This window comes from Caretta caretta, chromosome 6, assembly GCF_965140235.1.
Source record: "Caretta caretta isolate rCarCar2 chromosome 6, rCarCar1.hap1, whole genome shotgun sequence".
In the NCBI taxonomy this organism is placed as follows: Eukaryota; Metazoa; Chordata; order Testudines; family Cheloniidae; genus Caretta; species Caretta caretta.
Genome location: NC_134211.1, coordinates 28,158,230 through 28,177,298, shown reverse-complemented (window position 1 = coordinate 28,177,298; position 19,069 = coordinate 28,158,230). Strand labels below are relative to the sequence as shown.

The window sequence follows — 19,069 nt, the reverse complement described above, 5'->3', positions numbered from 1 at the left end:
ACTAAAGCATCTATCTCTGCTCTGATTCAGGTCTATATTTGTAAGATTGATTTGTGACTGGTACCCTTACAAGTTATCAGAAGGAATGGGAATTACTAGTGGCCTAGCAGTTAGAAATATCTAGACTCCATGGAGTAACAGGTTTGAATTTTGGCAGGGCTGACTTAGCTCTTCATCCATTTTAGGGTTCAGGGGTCTTTTAGATTCTAAGGTATCCTGCTATCCTTGTGTTGACTCCCAGATACTCCAGTGATAGATGGGTTACAAGTGCCTCGAGATGCCATAGCCTTTTAAATCAGAATATAGATCTTCTCTGGTGAATTTGGCATGCCTGAATTGTAGTATATTGCGTGGTTCATTTGGCTCCAGTCCTCCATGCCATATGCGTCTGCATTCCAATAGTGAAGTTATTCCTGTATGAATACTGTTTGTGAAGCTCTTTCGGATCCTTCAGGTTGAAAGTTGTCAGCCCATCCAGCCTTCAGATGCACAGCTAATACCCATTGGCTCACATGCAAGGCCTTGTTAATTTAAATTATTATCACACTTAGTTTTTAATAAGCCTTGTTTCTTTACTTAGGTGCAGTCATGTGTTTTAATGGAGGTGAATGTGTGCACAGAGAGCTCTGTGACTGCAGTCGATTTAATGCAAGTGGATCAAGATGCCAGACAGGTGTGTAGAAAAAAAATTCTATATTACAATGCAATCTGTCCAGGGTTGGGTTAAGGGTATACAGGCCCCACAGCCACAAGGACATCCTTCCTTTGTCAAAGACATCAAAGCTCATAGTCACTCTCTGCCCGGTGGGCAGCCAGTACACAAGCAGAGCTGGAGTTGTACAACTCCTAGCCACTGCTTGCTTTCCTGCTGGCCTTGAGTTATGCTGAGACATAACTGAAGATTTGGAAGTGTTAGCTCATATCTACTCCGCCCTGAGTGTTGCAGGTATCCTGAAGTGGGACTGCAATCCCAAGGACAAATGCATTGTGTTTCTTAAACTGTCCTGTTCAATCAAAAAATAAAAGGTTAATGCTTTTCAAATTGCTCTCCTTTTGTCTGCCCAGTGCACAACACAGGTGCTGAAAGGGATAACATATGCCGAACATGGGGTCAATACCATTTTGAAACCTTTGATGGACTCTACTATTATTTCTCTGGGAAATCCACATATGTACTTGTGAGACAGAATGAAATAGATGAACAGAGTTTCTCTATACAGGTGGGAGACTGCATTTTTAAGTTAGTTTCATACTATCACAGGGCACATAAATAACTTGTGAGTTTAAAGTGGAAAAATGATCTGTAGACAAGTTACAAGGGTTATCAATGGCGTTTACATGTATAGGCATGATCAGGTGAGGTGCTGACCACCAGAGGTGGATGCAGCACCAAATTCAATGGGGGCACTGTACTAAACTCTTCTGGGACATGATCTTGAGTTGTAGTCAAGAGGGGCACCGACCATCTGCAGCAGCACCCGCTGCCCCAGCACCACAAGCCTAATCCCAAGCAAGCCCAGTGTGGAGTGGAGGGGAGGCCCGGGGATGGGGGAACTGGAGAGCGAGCCCACCCTGCACTCATACCACAGTGGCAGCTTCTGTCCTGTGGGGCTGGGCCTGGCTCCCCATTCTGGGTATTGTGACCTGGTGCATGGGCTCACAGTGCCACTCAGGTTCAGCACCTGTGCTTTCATGATTTCTGTGGGTGCGATTGAACATGTGAACCATAATTAAAGCTGCATGGTCAAAATTCCACTCACTCATATTTGGCCCAGCTCAGTGAGTTCCCACAACTCCCAGTTGCAGTACTCAGCACCTCTTGGGATCAGGACATGTAATACCAGATAATCAAACTCATTTTAAATTCTACAATATATCTGTATTAGGGTTTCTGTAGTACCTGTCATTGCAGTATGTAAGCAGCATAGTTTCATAACAATGAAATGCATTTTTTAAAAACATCAAAAATTTTGAATATTAACTCATCTTTAATGGAAATAGAGCTACTACTGATAATATAGAAGAAGCTGAGCCATTATTGACCATCTTTCAAAAATAGTTCCATCAAATACATAATTTCTAACATAGTCTCTTAACTTATATCAGATGTGTTATTTTTTATATATTAAAAATTTAAATAGTCTTTCCCACACATTATTTCAGCCACCTAATCCTTTGCCCTTTGCTGAGTCACTTCACCAGCTTCCCACTGCACTGCCCAGGAAGCTCAAACAACTTCTCCTTGCATGCAGTACCCTACTTCATTCCGCTTTTTCCTGCATCTTTGATTTGGTCTCTCTTATTCTTCTCCCTGCCCTTTATGCTCTGCCAGTGATACCAACCTTTGATCTTCCTGCACAGGCACGTCACTGCTGTGTACTTCTTTTTCTGGGTTAGTGTACTGCCATTGTTTCCAGTGACTAAACTCTAGGGAAAGCAGTAACTTTCATTGCATCATTTTGTCAACTGCAACTCCTATAGTCACCAGTTCCTGTTAGATCATTGCATCTTAAATAGAATTTGCTTTGTACACTGCAAAATTGGGAGGATATGATCAGGCTCAGAGTCTGGAGAGAAGATGATGGCCAAATTAGTCCTGGTCTACCGCTAAATCTTAGACTGAAAAATTTCACACCCTATGCAACATAGTTAGGTTGATCTAACTCCTACTGTAGATGCAGCTAAGTTAATGGAAAAACTCTTTCCATCTCTGTAGCAAGTGTCTACACTACAGCAGCGTAGCTGTAGTGCTGCATATCACAATTGTTGTGAGTCTTGGAGAAACCGAGGACTGAAGCCATGGTGACCAAACTATCCTGTTGCCCACTGAGATCATTGCTAAAAGTCATGATCGGGTCAGAACGTATTAGTTGGGCAGCACAGAGAATGTTGAGAATGTTATTAAAATGTTACTTCTCCCCAATAATATCATTTGGCAGGTTAATAATGATCCGGAATGCAAATCTTCACCCTATTCCTGCAAAAGGTCCGTTAGCCTATTCTTTTCTGGAGATGAAGAAATAAAGTTGAGCAGTGAGGTCATCTACAAAGGATTTGGGTAATTATATTCACATTTATTGTGGTATGTTTTGTTTTTACACTGGATCAATTCTCATGACATATCAGTGTACATAAAAGCAACATCACTTATTGGCAGCTAAAAGGCAAATACGCCATGCATATTGATAGTAACATTTCTGCAGTTTATAAAGTAGTGCACTAGGAGAATGACATTTAAACTATGTTGTGGTATTAGAGGATAAAATTTCTGCATTCATGTTTGGAGCTGGATGTGAATCTGATACAACTCCGTTGGCTTCAATTGAGTTACTCCAGATTTACATCAGTGTTACCCAAAGCACAGTTTCCCGCAAGTTTATAGGGAAGTCATTAAATCACTGAGTAATAATTCCTTTACATGGAGATTTTTTTCATTTAAAAATTCTTTGTTCTTTTGTCTTTAATTATACTTCCTTCACAGAGTTCAGTTACCTCGTGCTATAGGAAATGTGCACATCCAAAAACTAGCTGGGTACATCCTAGTTAGACACCGGTATGCATTCACTCTGGCTTGGGATGGTACATCTGCAGTCTATATAAAGTTGACACCAGACTACTTGGGCAAATCACATGGGTTATGCGGGAACAACAATGCTATCCTGCAGGATGAGCTTGAGACTAGTTATGGTGAGTATTTTTACGTATATGTTATGATGTTAATATAGGTTTGCTTCAGTTCACTTTAATTTTCCTGGTCAAAAATGAACTCCATTCAATGTAGTTTTTATGGTAGTCTTAATTGTCTTTAAAAGTAGATCTGTATTTGAAATTAAAATAAGATATTGTAATTCTTCTGTCAGCTGTTATCTGTAAGGATATCTGGGTTCAATATCGTCTCAAGGTTTATGGTTGGGGATCCCTTTCAAAATAAACTAAACATTTGGCTCAGGCACGCAGCTAGAACTGTACTCATATTTTGCGTTCTAGGAACCTAAAAAGTAGATAGGTTTTTACATTTGACAGTTTTTACATTTTCCCTCCTCTCTCTCTAAGTGCACAAGGAGTCTCTGGCAACCTGAAAATACCACACTATTTTGGGAGGATAAGTCAATAAAAATTAAACTTTAATTTTTAATTAAAGAACACCACAAAAAATTCAAGTGATGTGTCATTTCATTTCAACCAAGATTTTCATTTCAGTGATTTTCAGACCCTTGGTTTCTGGGCACCCAACCTGAGACATGAGAGGGTCCAGATTTTGAGAGGGTGGTTGGTTGGTACTATTTGAAAATCAGGCCTTTTTAAAGTATCTCATGCTGAGAACCCCAAATCACTAGTCACTTTTGAAATTCTTGCCCTTAAGCTTTTTGTGTCCCATTTTCTCCAAAAATAAAAATGAAGATATTATTTCTATACCTTTAAAATTGGCTTTCAAGTTTAATGGCTTATTGCAGAGTGCAGCCCTTAGCTCCCTTCTCCCAGCTGGCCCTTTAAATTACCTCACCGAGCTTGACGAAGAACGAATGGTCTGCCAGAGTCAGTTTCAGCCCTTACCTCAGGGTACACTTTATTGGTTAAACCAAAAACACAGGCAAAAAAACATATATAAAATACTTCCTGCGCCGAACATGGCTATAGTTCCCACAGGTATTTTCCTCACCTCTCTCAGACATTCCAAGTCTTTGCCCTCACCCGGGGACTCCTTGTTATCCTCATTCTCCAGTCCACCTTCCTGGGAGCTTCATATAACTGGGTTCTTTCCCTTAATCCATGGTCTTCTGTAGAAGACTTCCTGCTCCCTGCAGCTCTCACTTTCCAGGTCATTTGCCTGGGAGACACCAACCAGTTGGGCTATTTCCAGAGCTCCAGAGCCTATCACAGGGCCTCCCTAACCAGCTGAGATCTTGCCGGTCAAGTTATGGACCTTCAGGCTATCGACTTCACCTTGCAGCCTCAGATGGGAGGCCACTGATTAGTCACAAGTGGGGCTGACCCAACTCTTAAAGAGATGGGCACTTTGACATGGTTGTTAAGATCTGAGGTTCTCAGATGGAAGAGGCTATACAAATGCAGTTATTGTTCTGTGTCAAACTGATGCTTTAATATTTGTGTATATTTCTTAGGAAAATTGACTGAAGACATTGCAGAGTTTGTAGAGAGCTGGAGGGAAAATCGTCCACAGGGCTCACCTGACTGGGATAACTCTTTTAACTATGAGCCACCCTGTTTGACCCAAAGCCAAGACTCTTTGCAGGTGTGAATCAAAATTAATGAGGGAAATTAACAATCTGTAATTCTTATAGGATCTTGGTCAGTGCATCGAGGAAGAATAGAGATGCTGCCCAGTGTGTCCTTTGCTACAGGAATGCTGTGGTGCAGAGCAGGACTCTTCCCTGCAGGCTGTGAGGAAGGGGGTGAAGAGAGACTGTGAAGCAGGAGCACACTGCAAATCCCTGTTTGCTAATCCTAGTTTGTGCTCACTGCAGCTTATGTACTAGCTGGCTGAGGGGTTAGATATGTTTTTGGGGGCATATGGTGTGTAGTGCAGGCTGGTGTGTTTAAATGTCGCCTTTCCCAGCTCTCAAGTGTTATAGTGAGATTTTGCCTTCCTACTTCTATGGGAGGGGTGGGGGATAGTACTGAGTTGGGGGAGAATTGCTTCTCCTACCATCTCCTTTCCCTCGCTCAATACTCAGGGTGCAGGATTTAGTCAAAAACCTTCAGTACCAGGTGGGGTGTTTATGCTAGTGTCCTTTGGTTAGTGTCATCTAGTTCCAGGGTACATATTTTTTCCTGACACTGCCTCAAAGACATAGACTATGCTTAGTTAGAAAGGGGTTTGGAGTGGTTGATGGAGTGGTCCGTTCTCGTGCTTTTTTCATCTGCCTTCTCTTTTAAGTTTGTAATATAGACCTTGATCTTCTGGCACATTCTGCTGTCTCATCATAAGAAAAGGTGCAGCCTGGAAACCAGGCCAGTGGATTCCTCTAGATCTGGTGCCAAAACAGCTGCTTAAAGAGATTAAAGCACTTCTCTTCTCACTGGGGACCAAAATTTCATCTCTGTAACCAAGGAAGTAAAACTCCGGTGACATTCTTGAGCAATATTTTATCAAGTTGTACCAGTGAAATGCTGCAAACCAAAGGGCCAATCCCGGAATCTTTCCATAGGCAAAACTATTTTTTTTTCTGAGAAAGGACAGAAAGAAATAGCCCTTAAGAAGACAGAAATGAAATGCATCATAGGTGGCAGCAACAAGGGTTTAGCTATTACCCTTTTTGCCCACCCCAATTCCAATATTTTTTCCCTCTATATGATGTGCTTTGGGGAAGGCCTCCTCCAGCCCCCCAACCCTGATGAAATATTTTGTACTGAAGCCAGTGACAGATAACTTGAGACATCACATTTTGGTTGTGATGCATTTTATTGTATATTTTAATTGACCTACATGCTGGGTGTCTGCAGTGAGGGGATGCTGGAACTTGCTCTCTAGGTTGACAGAACCAGAGTGTATTGACCCTGGGGCATGTTGTGAAGCGTGAAGGTATATTTGAGAGAGGTTGGCTGGTCCTTTCAATTCAGGGCGGGAGGTGTTTGAAGCCTTTATTGATGACAGGTAAATGTTTAAAATGTGCAGAAGTTTTTTGTGGTGGTACGTGCACTGAGCTTAGAACGGGCCCTACCAGAACACTGACTACAACTTTGTGTGCATTCAGATTGAGCTCTAACCCAGAGTCTAAGGTTCTCATCTTGGTCCATATCCAGTGATTGTACAGACAAGAACAGACAGCACTGAGGAGTCAATGTGGCAAGCTTAGGATGGAGAGCAGCCTTGTTGAGAGAAATCTGGGGTCCTGGTACATCATGTTTGCTGCCCCCCCATTTCACCTCAGTTACAGGCAATTTTGTGTGGGACCCTAAACTAAGGCCCTGGTACAATTAACCCCTCACTCCCTTCTTCCCTCTCTAGTCAGCCCTGATGGAGAGCAATATGCTACAGGCAACTGCTTTTAATTGTTGAGAAGAAACTGTTTTCTAGCCTGAGCATTCCACATGTTTTGCTTTTGCACCATGTGCTATGCTGCTTATGTTTTTAAGAACATTCCTTTCACAGCAGCAATCTCTTTCTTTTTAGAAGGCATATGCTCTGTGTAATACACTACTATGGCCCCCATTTGAACAATGTCATGATTCTGTGAGTCCTCTTCCTTTCATGGCCAGTTGCACCAATGACCTCTGCATGTAAGTAGGCATTTTTTGATCATTCAAAAGCTGGTAGATAACACATTTTATTCTCTTCAGAAAATATATCTGACCCTTCAGTGCATGTCTTTTCTGCATAACACTTTGTATCTAACAGTTCTTGTGATGTAATAAAATGGGCCTGGTTTTATACCCACATACCATCACAGATTCAGTGGAGTTTTTCTTAGTTTCTCTGGTTTAAGTGAGAAAAGCCTGAGGCCCAGTAACTTTTAATGAGTTTTAAATTACCCAATTTATCTGTCCTCGAGTGTGTATGTACTTTACTATATATGATATGCCATTAATCAGTATGTTCTATTCTAATGGTGCAGGATTGCTGCATCAACAAACAAAAAAAAAATCTTCCACAAAACATTTGTTAGTCCGACAAAGAGAGACAATCAATGATTTTTAAAAAATCTACACTCCTTGAAGATTATTCTGTCATCTGGCAACCTGATGCATTGTTTGTCTGAACTGTTCTGACTGTGATTTAAAATGTAAGATTGCTGGGGCAAAGACAGCCTTTTGCATCCTGTACCATGCTGAGCACATTGATGGCACTCTTAATGCTTTCCTTTTGTTCCCTTGATCTTAATAACTTTTCGGAGAGAATTTCTTCTCTTAGTTAAAAATCAAGAACCTGATTGTAATCTCCCTCTCATTACTTTTACATTGCAAAAAAAGAGCATTAATTGTAATGGAGTTGTTCTTGATGTATACCAGTATAATAGATCAGAATCAGGTACCGTGTATATTGATAAGTAGTCTCCCAAGCAGGGTAGAATGTTTTATTCATTTAAGAACTTTAGGTTATTTAACCAACACAGTATTTCAAAATGTTATTACTTATTAGTATAAATTCAAATACCAGAACATACGTATTGTTGAAACAATGCAAGACTTATTTATGAAGTTATGGATGCATATTTATATGATTATAGGGAGAAAGTAAGGTCATGCCAATTTTTATTTGTATAAGGTCAGCAGCTGAAAATGCAACTTGGTGTCGAGCATTAACTGAATATGCTAGGGCCTGTGCTCAAGCAGGAAAACCCCTTCATGGATGGCGGATGCACTTTCAGCAATGTGGTATGTTGGCTAGTCCCATACTTTAAAATATTACCCAATAGCTGAACTTTGATGAGAGAGTTCTGCACATCTTTCTTTCTGTTATGGTTCAGTGTGCCTTCCACAGACAATATAGAGCTGACTGCGCTTCAGTGCTAGATGAACTTCACTATGTCTAATTTTTGCACATTTAGTCTGTCCTTAGGAAACTTTCATTATGAAAGGTTCTATATAAATGTAAGACTGTCATAAATTATGAAGCATATTTTTTAATTACTTAAAAATGTTTTAAAATAAATCATCCTGTTAGAAACATTGCAGGTATTTTTAAGAAGGTTGTGAATCTTATCTATTGTAAACTTTCTGTCTCAGATATTGATTAATACTCCTTTGATTTCTGAAATATAAAATTTGCAAGGACTTAAAATGTTTTTTTCAAGTAGCACTTGGATAAACCTTCACAATTCAGTACGTCAGATTTGATATGTGAATTAAAAAAAGTAAAATATATGAAAACAGTGTGAATAGTACTATCTTCCACTGAGGTGGTAGCATAACGCCTTTTCATTTCTCAGCTTGTTTCATTTTTCAGTTATTACCTGTGAAGAACATTTAATCTACAATGAATGTATCGACTGTTGCCCAGTTTCATGTCAGCAAAAAACACAGTGTATTGACAGTGAACTTCCCTGTGTCGATGGATGCTACTGTCCAGATGGTAACACAGCCTTATTTCTCAAACTTGTTTTATCCTATGGCTAAATTTGGCCTTCAGATATGTGCATGAGCCTTGGTGAAACCAATGGGAACCAGGCTGGGGAGGCAATCTGGGGATCTAGGCACACGCTTGCATGGGGGACTCATCATGGCTGCTGCCTCAACAGAGAGAGTACTGGGGGGGCCCTTCTCCCACTCTTGCAAACAGTAGCCAGGTGGAACCACCCCTGTGCAAGAGGCACTGGTTTGCTCTGGTGCTGGTTTTGGAGCTAGGCAGCTTCCTCCCTGGTTCTAGTGGCTTCTGCTCATCTCTCTGCTAGAGGCTGTCTGTAGACTCAGGCAAACATCATGGCATTGGTTACACTCAAGTCACATTTTCAAGCTCTCTTTTGCAACCATGAAGGCTAGAAACATACATAGTTATGTTTTTTTTGTTAATGAAAGCTGAGATTCTGCTGATGCTGGGACCTGGGGTCCTAGATGTGTCCCTATTTGTATCAAGTCTATTTCTTAACTTGGCCTTGTGCACATACCTAAATGCAAAAATCTTGTCCTTATTCTCCATTTGCTACTGCCAGTTATTGGATATGTAACTCTGTCTGGAAGGGACAGATGAAACAGAGTAGTGATGTTCCATGAATCTTAAAAGTGGTGCCCCTCAGTAATTCTCTGCTGGTATGTAAGTGTAATAATCTCTGTTATCTGCTTAGTTTCCAGTGGGTTGGGCTATGGGTTCTAATACTAGAATACTTATAATTTAAATTAGTCATTAAAGGAACAAAATACACAGCAAACAGTGAATAAAATGTATGGCTAAAGGCCAAGAGTGTCAAACAATGAGTGCTTGACATTAAGCTCCAAGATCCATAAGACACTTAAATAAAGCAGTGTGACTTTCAAAGATACTGAACTTTAACCAGCAGCTCCCAGTGACTTCAGTGTATCTTCAACAATAAAGGGATTAAATCTAATATTTAATTATATATAATTTTTTTCTGCAAGATGAAAGGAACTTCAAGCTATTCTAAAATATTTACTCCGTAAGGCCATTAGTTTTATTATTAGAAGTACTAGTAAGGTAGACAAAGCTCCAGTCACCATTAATAAAGCTCATTCACATTTATTTCATGTTGGATTATTCCTTCTAGGTCTAATTTATGAAAATGGATTATGTGTCAAGCCTACAGAATGCCCATGTGATTATCATGGAAATTCCTATAGAACGGGCTCTGTGGTTCATGAGGAGTGCAATAACTGGTTAGTAACTTCCCTTTTCATACTGCATACTTCGTTAATCATTTGATCATGAGACAAAAAACCCCTTCTTACATCCCCTACTTTTATGAAAATACAATCAGTTTTTCTATAACATATTTTGTCTGATTATGGAGGGGCAGTGAATGCACTCTTCTTTCCGCTTATGGAAGGCAAATAGAAAAATAAAGCAGATAAATGTTAACAAATTAAATAAACTTAGACATTTTTACATAATTGCGTCTGATTTTCTGTTGGGGTAAATTGGCACAGCTCTATGGGCTTCAGTGGAGTTATACCAATTTATACTGGGATAAAATTTAGCTCAAACCCAAATTCAGATAATCTCAAAATAAGTGTCAGACAGCTTGTTTTAGAGTCTAAAATAATCTTCTCAGGTATCCTCATTTAATTTCTGTTGTGTTGTCAACACTTCTTTGAATCTAGAAATTCCCTAGGGACAGGCAGAATCTGAATTTGGATGGTAGATTAAATATTAGGATAGTGAAACTGTTAGGACAATATCAGAAAGAGTCTACTTATACGGTCAGATGATAATCTTAGATGGGGAAATTTATATAATTATAGAACCCTTAAAGTTTCACAGACACTTATGCTGGGCTCACCATTCTTTGCTGTGATCATTAATTCATTTTGCAGCTGCCCTCTGTGTTTACCAGTTGCATGACTTGTACTTGGTGATTTATTAATCACCTACACAAGGTTGGATTTTTTCAGAGCTGCTGAGTACCCATGTCTCCAAATGAAGTCAATGAAAGCTGCAGTTGCTCAGCTCCCCTAAAATCCCCTATGTCACTAATGTACTACATGCTTTTTTTAACAACAGTGTTATTGCATGCAAAAGTAATTTCTATCTCAGAGCAGAGACGTCTGCATTTTTCAGCCAAGAGCCAAACATATTACTTTAAAAATGGCAAAGGGCCACCATGAGTTCTTTGGGGCAGATTTTCTGCCCAGTTCTCTTCCCTTTGTGTACTCAGGAAGCACAATGGAGTGGAAACCATGTCTCCTGCAGGGGATTTCCAGGTATGGAGGAGTTTTCCTTGGACACTCATTGAGTATAGCTGGTTCCTTCACCTCTACCTGCAGCCGCCGGTGCAGCCGGTGTGTGTTCTTTTGGGGAGGGATTATGGCTGGAGCAGGCTGCACTCTGGTAATCCCCGTTTAGTGTATAGTCCCTTGGGGACTATAGTCAGCTGGAACAAGATAAAGCAGCCCCCAAGCTACTCTAACCTGGACTTGGAGCCATAATTGGAGCCATAACTGTTTTTGGTTCTCAGTTTTTCATCCTCTCCTCAGCCAAGGCTGTGTAGGGGAGGGGAACCACCCTTTGCTAAATATTCCTTTAGGTTCAGGCAGAGCCAAATCAGCTTCTGTCAGCTCCTCTTCAGGCTCCCATAACCTGGGAGGTAAGTAAGCAATGGAGCAATCCAGGGGCCTCGAATCTGGGTTTGTAGGACAGGAGTAGCCATGTTCCAACCCGCCACTTGGTAGCCTGCTGACAACTGCCTACCCAGGACCTATGAACTCCAGTTTGAGGCTCTTCCTCTGAGGTCCTATTGGTGGAGTGACAGAGTAGCTGATTGGCCTGCTGGTCCTACTTAAGCCAGCAGCAGGAATAGGAAGTTGTCTGAACAACTGGGATCCATGCTGTTCTGGACTGTGTGCCTTGTGCTTCCTGCTCCTGCTCCCCTGGCTTGACTCCTGGCATCTGACTTGTGGTTCCAATTTCCAGTTTGTCTCCTGCTTCTGAACTCCTGGTATCCTGACCCATCTGATGCTTGACTTCTGTCTCGTGAGTGTGGACTCTGGCTCTGACCACGAGGTCTGGCCGCCCACTACCCTTCTGTGACACAACCAGAGCTACTCCCCTCCCCCCGCAATCTAGTAGGCAGCAAGCCGGGGAACTGCTGAACAGCTGCAGCAGGGAAGAGACAAAAGCTGCTCATGAAGTTCTGGCTCATAATGGAGCTGCTTCTGGGCTGCAGGAGAAGGAGTGGAAGACAGCTGGGGAGGCAGTGTCCCCTAGCTCCTTCCTGTAGTGACAAAGCTGATTCAAATGTTTCATTTAAATAATTGCAAGGCCTGGCTTGGGGAATGCATTTTCAGTTTATAATCAAGACCATATTTTAACGTTGTGAAACCTGAGGGCCACAATTTAGAGCTTCAAGAGCCACAGGTTGGACACCAATAAAACAGATCATTCTGTGGTGTCGAGCACAAAAATATGAGACTGTATTTTAATAAGGCTGATTAGAGAAACTTGTTTCTGCTGTTCTGGTAGCTCTGGTATAGCTGGATTTCACAGGTCTTATGGGAATTACATCTGACACACTTTGAAAGCAACAAGACTAAATCAAACCATTGCCTTTTTACGTGTACTGTAGTCTGGAAGGTGGAAGAGTCTTAAAGACATGTCTGGTGAGCAGACAATGCAAAGTGGTGATGTATAGTGAGATCTGTGCTCAGGGATCTCTTCCTTCCCTCATTCTTGTAGAGATGTAGATGTTTGAGATATGAGCCACACCACTTTATAGTTACAGTACAACCTGAATATGCTTTTCCACAGAGAAGCATTAAGTAGACTGCACATCTTACCTTCAAGGCCAAAGGGAAGATGTTCTATCTTTGACAAGATCAAATTGTTCTGATGAGCAGGATAGATACAGGTTTCATTTTAATAAAATGAAAAATTGAACAGATTTCTATTTTTTTTATAAACCTCTGTTACAGAAAAAAGACACCTTCAGTCTTTGCCTTAACATTGGTTCCCTCTTATTGCTGTAGTGTTATTTACAGATTGCTGTCCTTAAAAATGGTGTTTAGAACTTCTATTTCATAAACGTGTTTGGTCATGTTCTTGCATACCATAGGCCTTGCAAAGTGACTTCACTCCCCCTGCTCCCCACCCCTGTTTCTTCATGAGTTGAAAACAGGACGATTCTGAACTGTAATGGCACTCCATAACTGCACCAACTACTGCTTTCTGTACTGGAAAAAAACTGCTAAGGGAGAGATCCATGATGCGGGATACAGCACGCACCATGATAGCAATAGCATTTAAGATGCAAAGCCTCCTATTTTATCAAGAGTGGAAGGCATGTTACGGAACAGACAAGTATCTGATATTTCCCATTTTTTCTTCAGACTCGTATATTCAGAAAAGTCTCTCAGTGTAAATATTTAAGGGGTTCTGATGCTGCAGAGAAACATCTCGTGAGTGAGTCTGAACAAAAATCTTCGAAAGTGAGACTTCCATGCCTTCTTCCCTAAAACTCAGCCCTCTACAATGCAGTCCTTTTATTAACAGAATTGATCCATGTTGTCGTTGTTGTTGTTTTTTACTAAGGAGAGGTGATCAAGTTCAGATTAAAAAAGAAGAAGAAGAAGGAAATAAAAAAAAAAGGAATTGACCTGAACTTCTGTATCAAGCACATCCAACAGGTTCAGATAAAGTCTGGATAAACATCCACATTTTCAAGTGATTTATCCAAACTGAAGTTCCCTGACCTTTTGAGGTTCATTCATCATTAGTTTTTATAATGATCATTAACGAGAGAAAAGCAAGACTAATCCAAGATTTTGTGGGCATCTATGCAAAGTAACAGATGGCACTTCTTTCAGCAACCTCCCCACTTATAATCAAGTCCAACCATTGCACACAATATCTGAGTCTGGGCACCTTCTGCTATTGCAGGACCCCTCCATCCCACTTACTCCTTTGGTGATGTCTCCCTGGAGCAGAAAACCAGGAGGTGGAACTGATGGACAACCTCTGAATTTTTTTTAATATGCAACTTTTGATTTTTCTTTCAGTACTTGCATTGGAGGAAAGTGGACTTGCACAAATCTTACCTGTCCAGGTATGTGTAAAGGACCTGGGGTCAGGTACCTCATAGAGTCCAAAATATTATGTTAGTTTATAATAGCCAATTATTACTTAAGGCCAAATTCTGCCCTGAGACGTATTTTAACAAGATTTCCTATTGTACAACATGTGTGTCTCTTTATATAACTACAGATACACATACACACCTATACACACATTGTAATAGGTATTACAGTGACCTTCATAACAGCCATCTTCATTTTTCTGTTCAGCTAGATAATGCCCTTCACAATACGTTCGTTGAGTGTTGTTATAGGCAGAGCTGGAGGCACCATCTTTAGTTTATGCTGACCAACACTTCCCATTATAATTTAAACTGTTAGAGCTGAAATTTTTCATGCCAGATGTCTTCCTCAGATGATTTGTTTTTCCAAGAACATGAGTAGGGAAAAATACATTCTTTTGACCACATTAAAAGCATTCTTATAGCTGTTTCATTGTCAATCTCTAGCACCACTTGCTTCGGAGCAAAGACTTAAAATTTGGCAGTGGGAGTTGCCCTGGTGTGTCAGGAATTACATTTTTGTTGTTCCTGTGAAAGAAAAAAAATCCCAAATCTGGCTGAATTATAAACAGAAAACTTTATTTTAATGTTGGTGTTTAACTTTTAAATGCTTGACTTTGCAACCTTAATGGTCCTTTAACACAGCTTTTTGTGTATAATAATATATAAAGAAATAAAAATAATCAAGAATCCAAATTTTACACATCAAATTACCCACCTGTCTTAGGGTTTTCTGTAATGCTCACCACTGTGGTATCTAAGTCCTGACAGTTAATAGCCTGACAAATCTATAGAGCAGTGATTCTCAATATTCAGTGTTGGTTTGCAGTGAATCCCAGGAGAATTTCTAAGGTCAAGTGTTCATATTCTAAGCGCTTTATGGGGGCTCGGTTAATGCATTCCCTGTCACTAACACTTGAGTACAGCACATTAATAACATTGTTAATCAGTCATTAAAGTTGTTCGATCTAGACCAGAGTATTTGAATCTTACAGTAATAATAAAAGTTGTAGAGTATTTACAACAAATACTTGCTCTATAATAAAGGACTTTATCCTTTTTTTTAATATCAGCTGAATGCTCTGTCTCAGGAGACATTAACTTCATGACATTTGATGGGCGCAAATATACTTTCCAAGCTACCTGCCAATATATTTTGGCAAAAAGCCACAGATCTGGCAAGTTTACAGTATCTCTGCAAAATGCTCCTTGTGGACCGGTAAGCCTTAATGCTTTCTAATTATATCTTATATCTTCTATTTTCTGTTACTGGAGTCAGAAAAATGTGTTCAATATGGGGGTGGGGGGGATCCAAAACCAACTACCTGTACAATGTAATACTTTAAAAACAAGACTGTAGCAATGATTTTCTTTAATTAATTTATGTTTAAAGGCATTTAAATAGATTTTTTTGAGGAGGATTGTGGAGAAAGCCTAATACATCTGCATCCAGAGAGAGTAAGAGCTGTGCCTTGGGATCTTGATCCAGGATCCATTAAAGTTAATCAAAAGCCTCCCATTGACTCCAATGGACATTGGATCAGGTCCTGGGTGAGGGGGGAAAATAGAAAAGATGTGCTTACTCTGAAAAATAAATGTTGGTATCTGATTGTCCTGGAGGCTTCTGGGTGTGGTGGGCTCTTCTCTCTCTCCAGGTCTGCCATAAGCACATAGCAAACATAATATAGCAGTCACAGAACACTATTACCATTCTCAGTGCATTGGGTAGGGGCTTCTCATTTTGTGTGCTTCTTGTAACTTGTAAAGAATTTTAGCTGTGGTGTTTGGAAAGCTGCATAAAGTTTTGGGGGCACCTGTCAAGAGTGTTGATGGTGGTGAACTCTCTCTCTCTCTCTGTGTAAAGTATGGCTGAGTCTAGGAGTTCTGCTGTCTTAGGCAAATGGCCAAACATCTGCCCATCAGTTTGTAGTCACACACAAAAGTTGCATGTCTGTTCTACATGTGTGAAGCCAGTCCTGTGTGTATGTATATCATTGTAACATTACTTGTGCTGATGAAATACAGTACATTGGACAAGGTTTTTATTACCTTCATGATATCTAATACAACCCTGATTAATATAGTCAGCTGGAGCATTTAACCTTGAGTTGTGGTCTTGTTAGGCCTTGCAATGTAAGCAAAGTTGGGTCAGGTCTGTACTAGTTTTCCAAGGAATACCTAGTTCCTATGGGAAATGGTCACAGCACACATAAAAGATATTAGATAAAAACATAAATACTCTTGCTGAAAGGGTGCAACATAACTCTACTTTATTTCTTAGAATTTATGACAATAACACAAAGAACCCCAAAACAGAGAGAGAGAAAAAAGGCTGTTCCTTAAGGCAGAGCGGCACAACTCACCCCACCTTGCCGTAAGCTGGCTCTTTTCAGACTGACTCCAGTCACACACTTTACTCCAGACCCCTCTAGCCTGCAGATGGGATCATGAACCCCTTGCCCCCACGACTCATTCTTCAAGTGATAGCTTGTAATTCTAATACAGTCCTGAATACACCACATTTCTGAGTGTCCAACTTCCTTTTTTTGGATGGTTGCCTTTCCACTTACTTCAATAGGTGCTATATATGTACACCCAAGGGCAAAATTTGTCCAGTACTTCACATCTGTTCTGAACTAGTGCTCCAATATTGTGTCAGGGTCACAGTGCTATGGCAGTTGCCATGTTTGAGACGAGATAAAAAACTGAGCTGCTGGCCACCTGTTCTAAGAGTAGAATAGGTTAAACTTTGTGTCCTGGCCAGATTCCAACTTGGGTAATTATATTCGGAGTCTGATTTTGTTCTCACTTAACTAGTTTAAATCAGTAGCAACTCTACTGATGAGTCTGAACTTTATATAAGCTGCACAGACTTTATTATTATTTGCTATTTGTATTCCAACAGTTCCAACAATGTGCTGGCACTGTTCAAAGACAGTCATTTCCCCTGAAAAGCTTACAGTCCACTGGAGTTACCTCTGACTTACACTGAGTGAGATCCCAATCGGATCCTCTGCCCTCTATTTTCCTTTGTAATTCCATTTGCCTATAGTATTCTCCTTCGCTTTCTATTCAAAACTGATGTGCATTTCTAAATAGTCACTATGTTTCACCCCTGAGGGGGCTGCATTGATTACTTTCTGTAAATCCGGAGGTGTTGCTGACTCCAGTATTATAGTCTGAAAGAAAGCTCAATCCTCATTTTTAGTGCAATTAAAAAGAGAGTGTAATAAAAAATAGGAACATAAACATTAAAGATTACATACGTCTGCTTCTACAGGGTTTGTAGAATCGACCAAACTTGAGAAAGAGGGATATGTTGCAGTTGTGTCCCATGTTGCTGGACTAATGGCTAGCAAAATGGGATCTCCTGAAGAAACACTGTCAGCAGTTCAGTTAAGCAAATTGAGGTGTGATGGCCTCCCTGTTGGCTGGCTCAGCAGGGACTGAACCAGGTCATAAACTGCTACAGCTTGAGCTCTGTAATTGGGGGAGGAAACAACTCTCATCCTCTGTGTATTGGGACAGAGAGGGAAACTCATAACATTTGCTCATCAGTAGGTTACAGAAGCTGAGGCCAGATTAGGCCAGTTTACAGTGTCTTGGCTAGAGGGAGCTGTTTCTAAAGATGTTGGCAATAGACAATGAAGGTCTTGGTTCAAGTTTCTGTTATGATAATATGCAAGATGCTCATTATGGGCTTTATTCTCCACTCCCTTGGAGCACTCCCTTGCCTCTGTGCAAAATAAGCAAGAACTTGGGCCTTGCTTGCTTCGGTGGCTTTGTGCTGCTTCTACTTTGTAATGTGACCATAATGTTGCTGTGTCTGACCTTCTGGGGTAATCCTGAGACTGCAGACAGCCGTGGGAGCTGTTCTAACATCACCCTCTTCTTGACTGCAGACACAGGGGTTGTGCCTAATTTATCTCTGTGGCCTGGTGATTTATAGGTGCCAGAATAGCCTCTTGGGGCAGTAAGCAGCCAGGTATAAGTTGGAGCAGCCATCAGGCCATTCTAGTGTATGTTGGGACCCACAATCAGGTCCAAGATCAGGGTCACTCCCACAAACTTGTGTCTTGTGCTGAGTCCAGACCAGAGGATCTGTTTCCATGAATCCAAAGTGGGTGTAAACTCTACTGCAGGTATAAGTGAGTGGAGAGTTCTGAAGATGTAGGCTACTGGAAAATCAGGACATATGTGGTGTAAATCAAGAGTAACTTCATGGAAGTTAATCCAGACACCATTGGAGTAGGGGTGTGAAGCATCCATTAATTTGCTTAACTATATGCCCCCCACTTGGCAAATAAACTGCTTTACACTAGGGAACATTCAACATGTGTTTCCCTTTTAAGAAATAAATCTGATTTGTAATCTAAAAGATGTGTGTTGCAGAAGCTCTTATTTCTCAGGTTTCAGAGTAGCAGCCGTGTTAGTCTGTATCCGCAAAAAGAAAAGGCGTACTTGTGGCACCTTAGAGACTAACAAATTTTTTGAGCATAAGCTTTCATGAGCTACAGCTCACTTCATCGGATGCATTCAGTGGAAAATACAGTGGGGAGATTTATTTAACAGAGAACATGAAACAATGCGTGTTACCTTACACACTGTAACGAGAGTGATCAGGTAAGGTGAGCTATTACCAGCAGGAGAGCGGGGGAGGTGGGGAACCTTTTGTAGTGATAATCAAGGTGGGCCATTTCCAGCAGTTGACAAGAACGTCTGAGGAATGATATGGGGGGGGGGGGGAGGGTGAATAAACATGCCTAGAGTTGCAATTCTTCAACAAAAAAAACTTCTAAATTGGAATTAATTTGCAAACTGGATACAATTAACTTGGGCTTGAATAAAGACTGGCAGTGGATGGGTCA

At 40.7% G+C, this 19,069-nt stretch overlaps 1 protein-coding gene across 1 annotated transcript in view; it reads left to right on the top strand.

The window, feature by feature from the left end:
• The window catches only part of OTOG (otogelin), a 169,837-nt gene that overhangs the window by 22,470 nt on the left and 128,298 nt on the right, over positions 1–19,069 (top strand). The window contains exons 5-15 of the mRNA XM_048854861.2: positions 581–673; positions 1,066–1,220; positions 2,940–3,058; positions 3,482–3,687; positions 5,124–5,254; positions 7,136–7,242; positions 8,228–8,337; positions 8,909–9,034; positions 10,182–10,290; positions 14,125–14,171; positions 15,275–15,420. Coding sequence (XP_048710818.2) covers positions 581–673; positions 1,066–1,220; positions 2,940–3,058; positions 3,482–3,687; positions 5,124–5,254; positions 7,136–7,242; positions 8,228–8,337; positions 8,909–9,034; positions 10,182–10,290; positions 14,125–14,171; positions 15,275–15,420 — 1,349 coding nt within the window. The remainder of the gene's footprint in view (positions 1–580; positions 674–1,065; positions 1,221–2,939; positions 3,059–3,481; positions 3,688–5,123; positions 5,255–7,135; positions 7,243–8,227; positions 8,338–8,908; positions 9,035–10,181; positions 10,291–14,124; positions 14,172–15,274; positions 15,421–19,069) is intronic.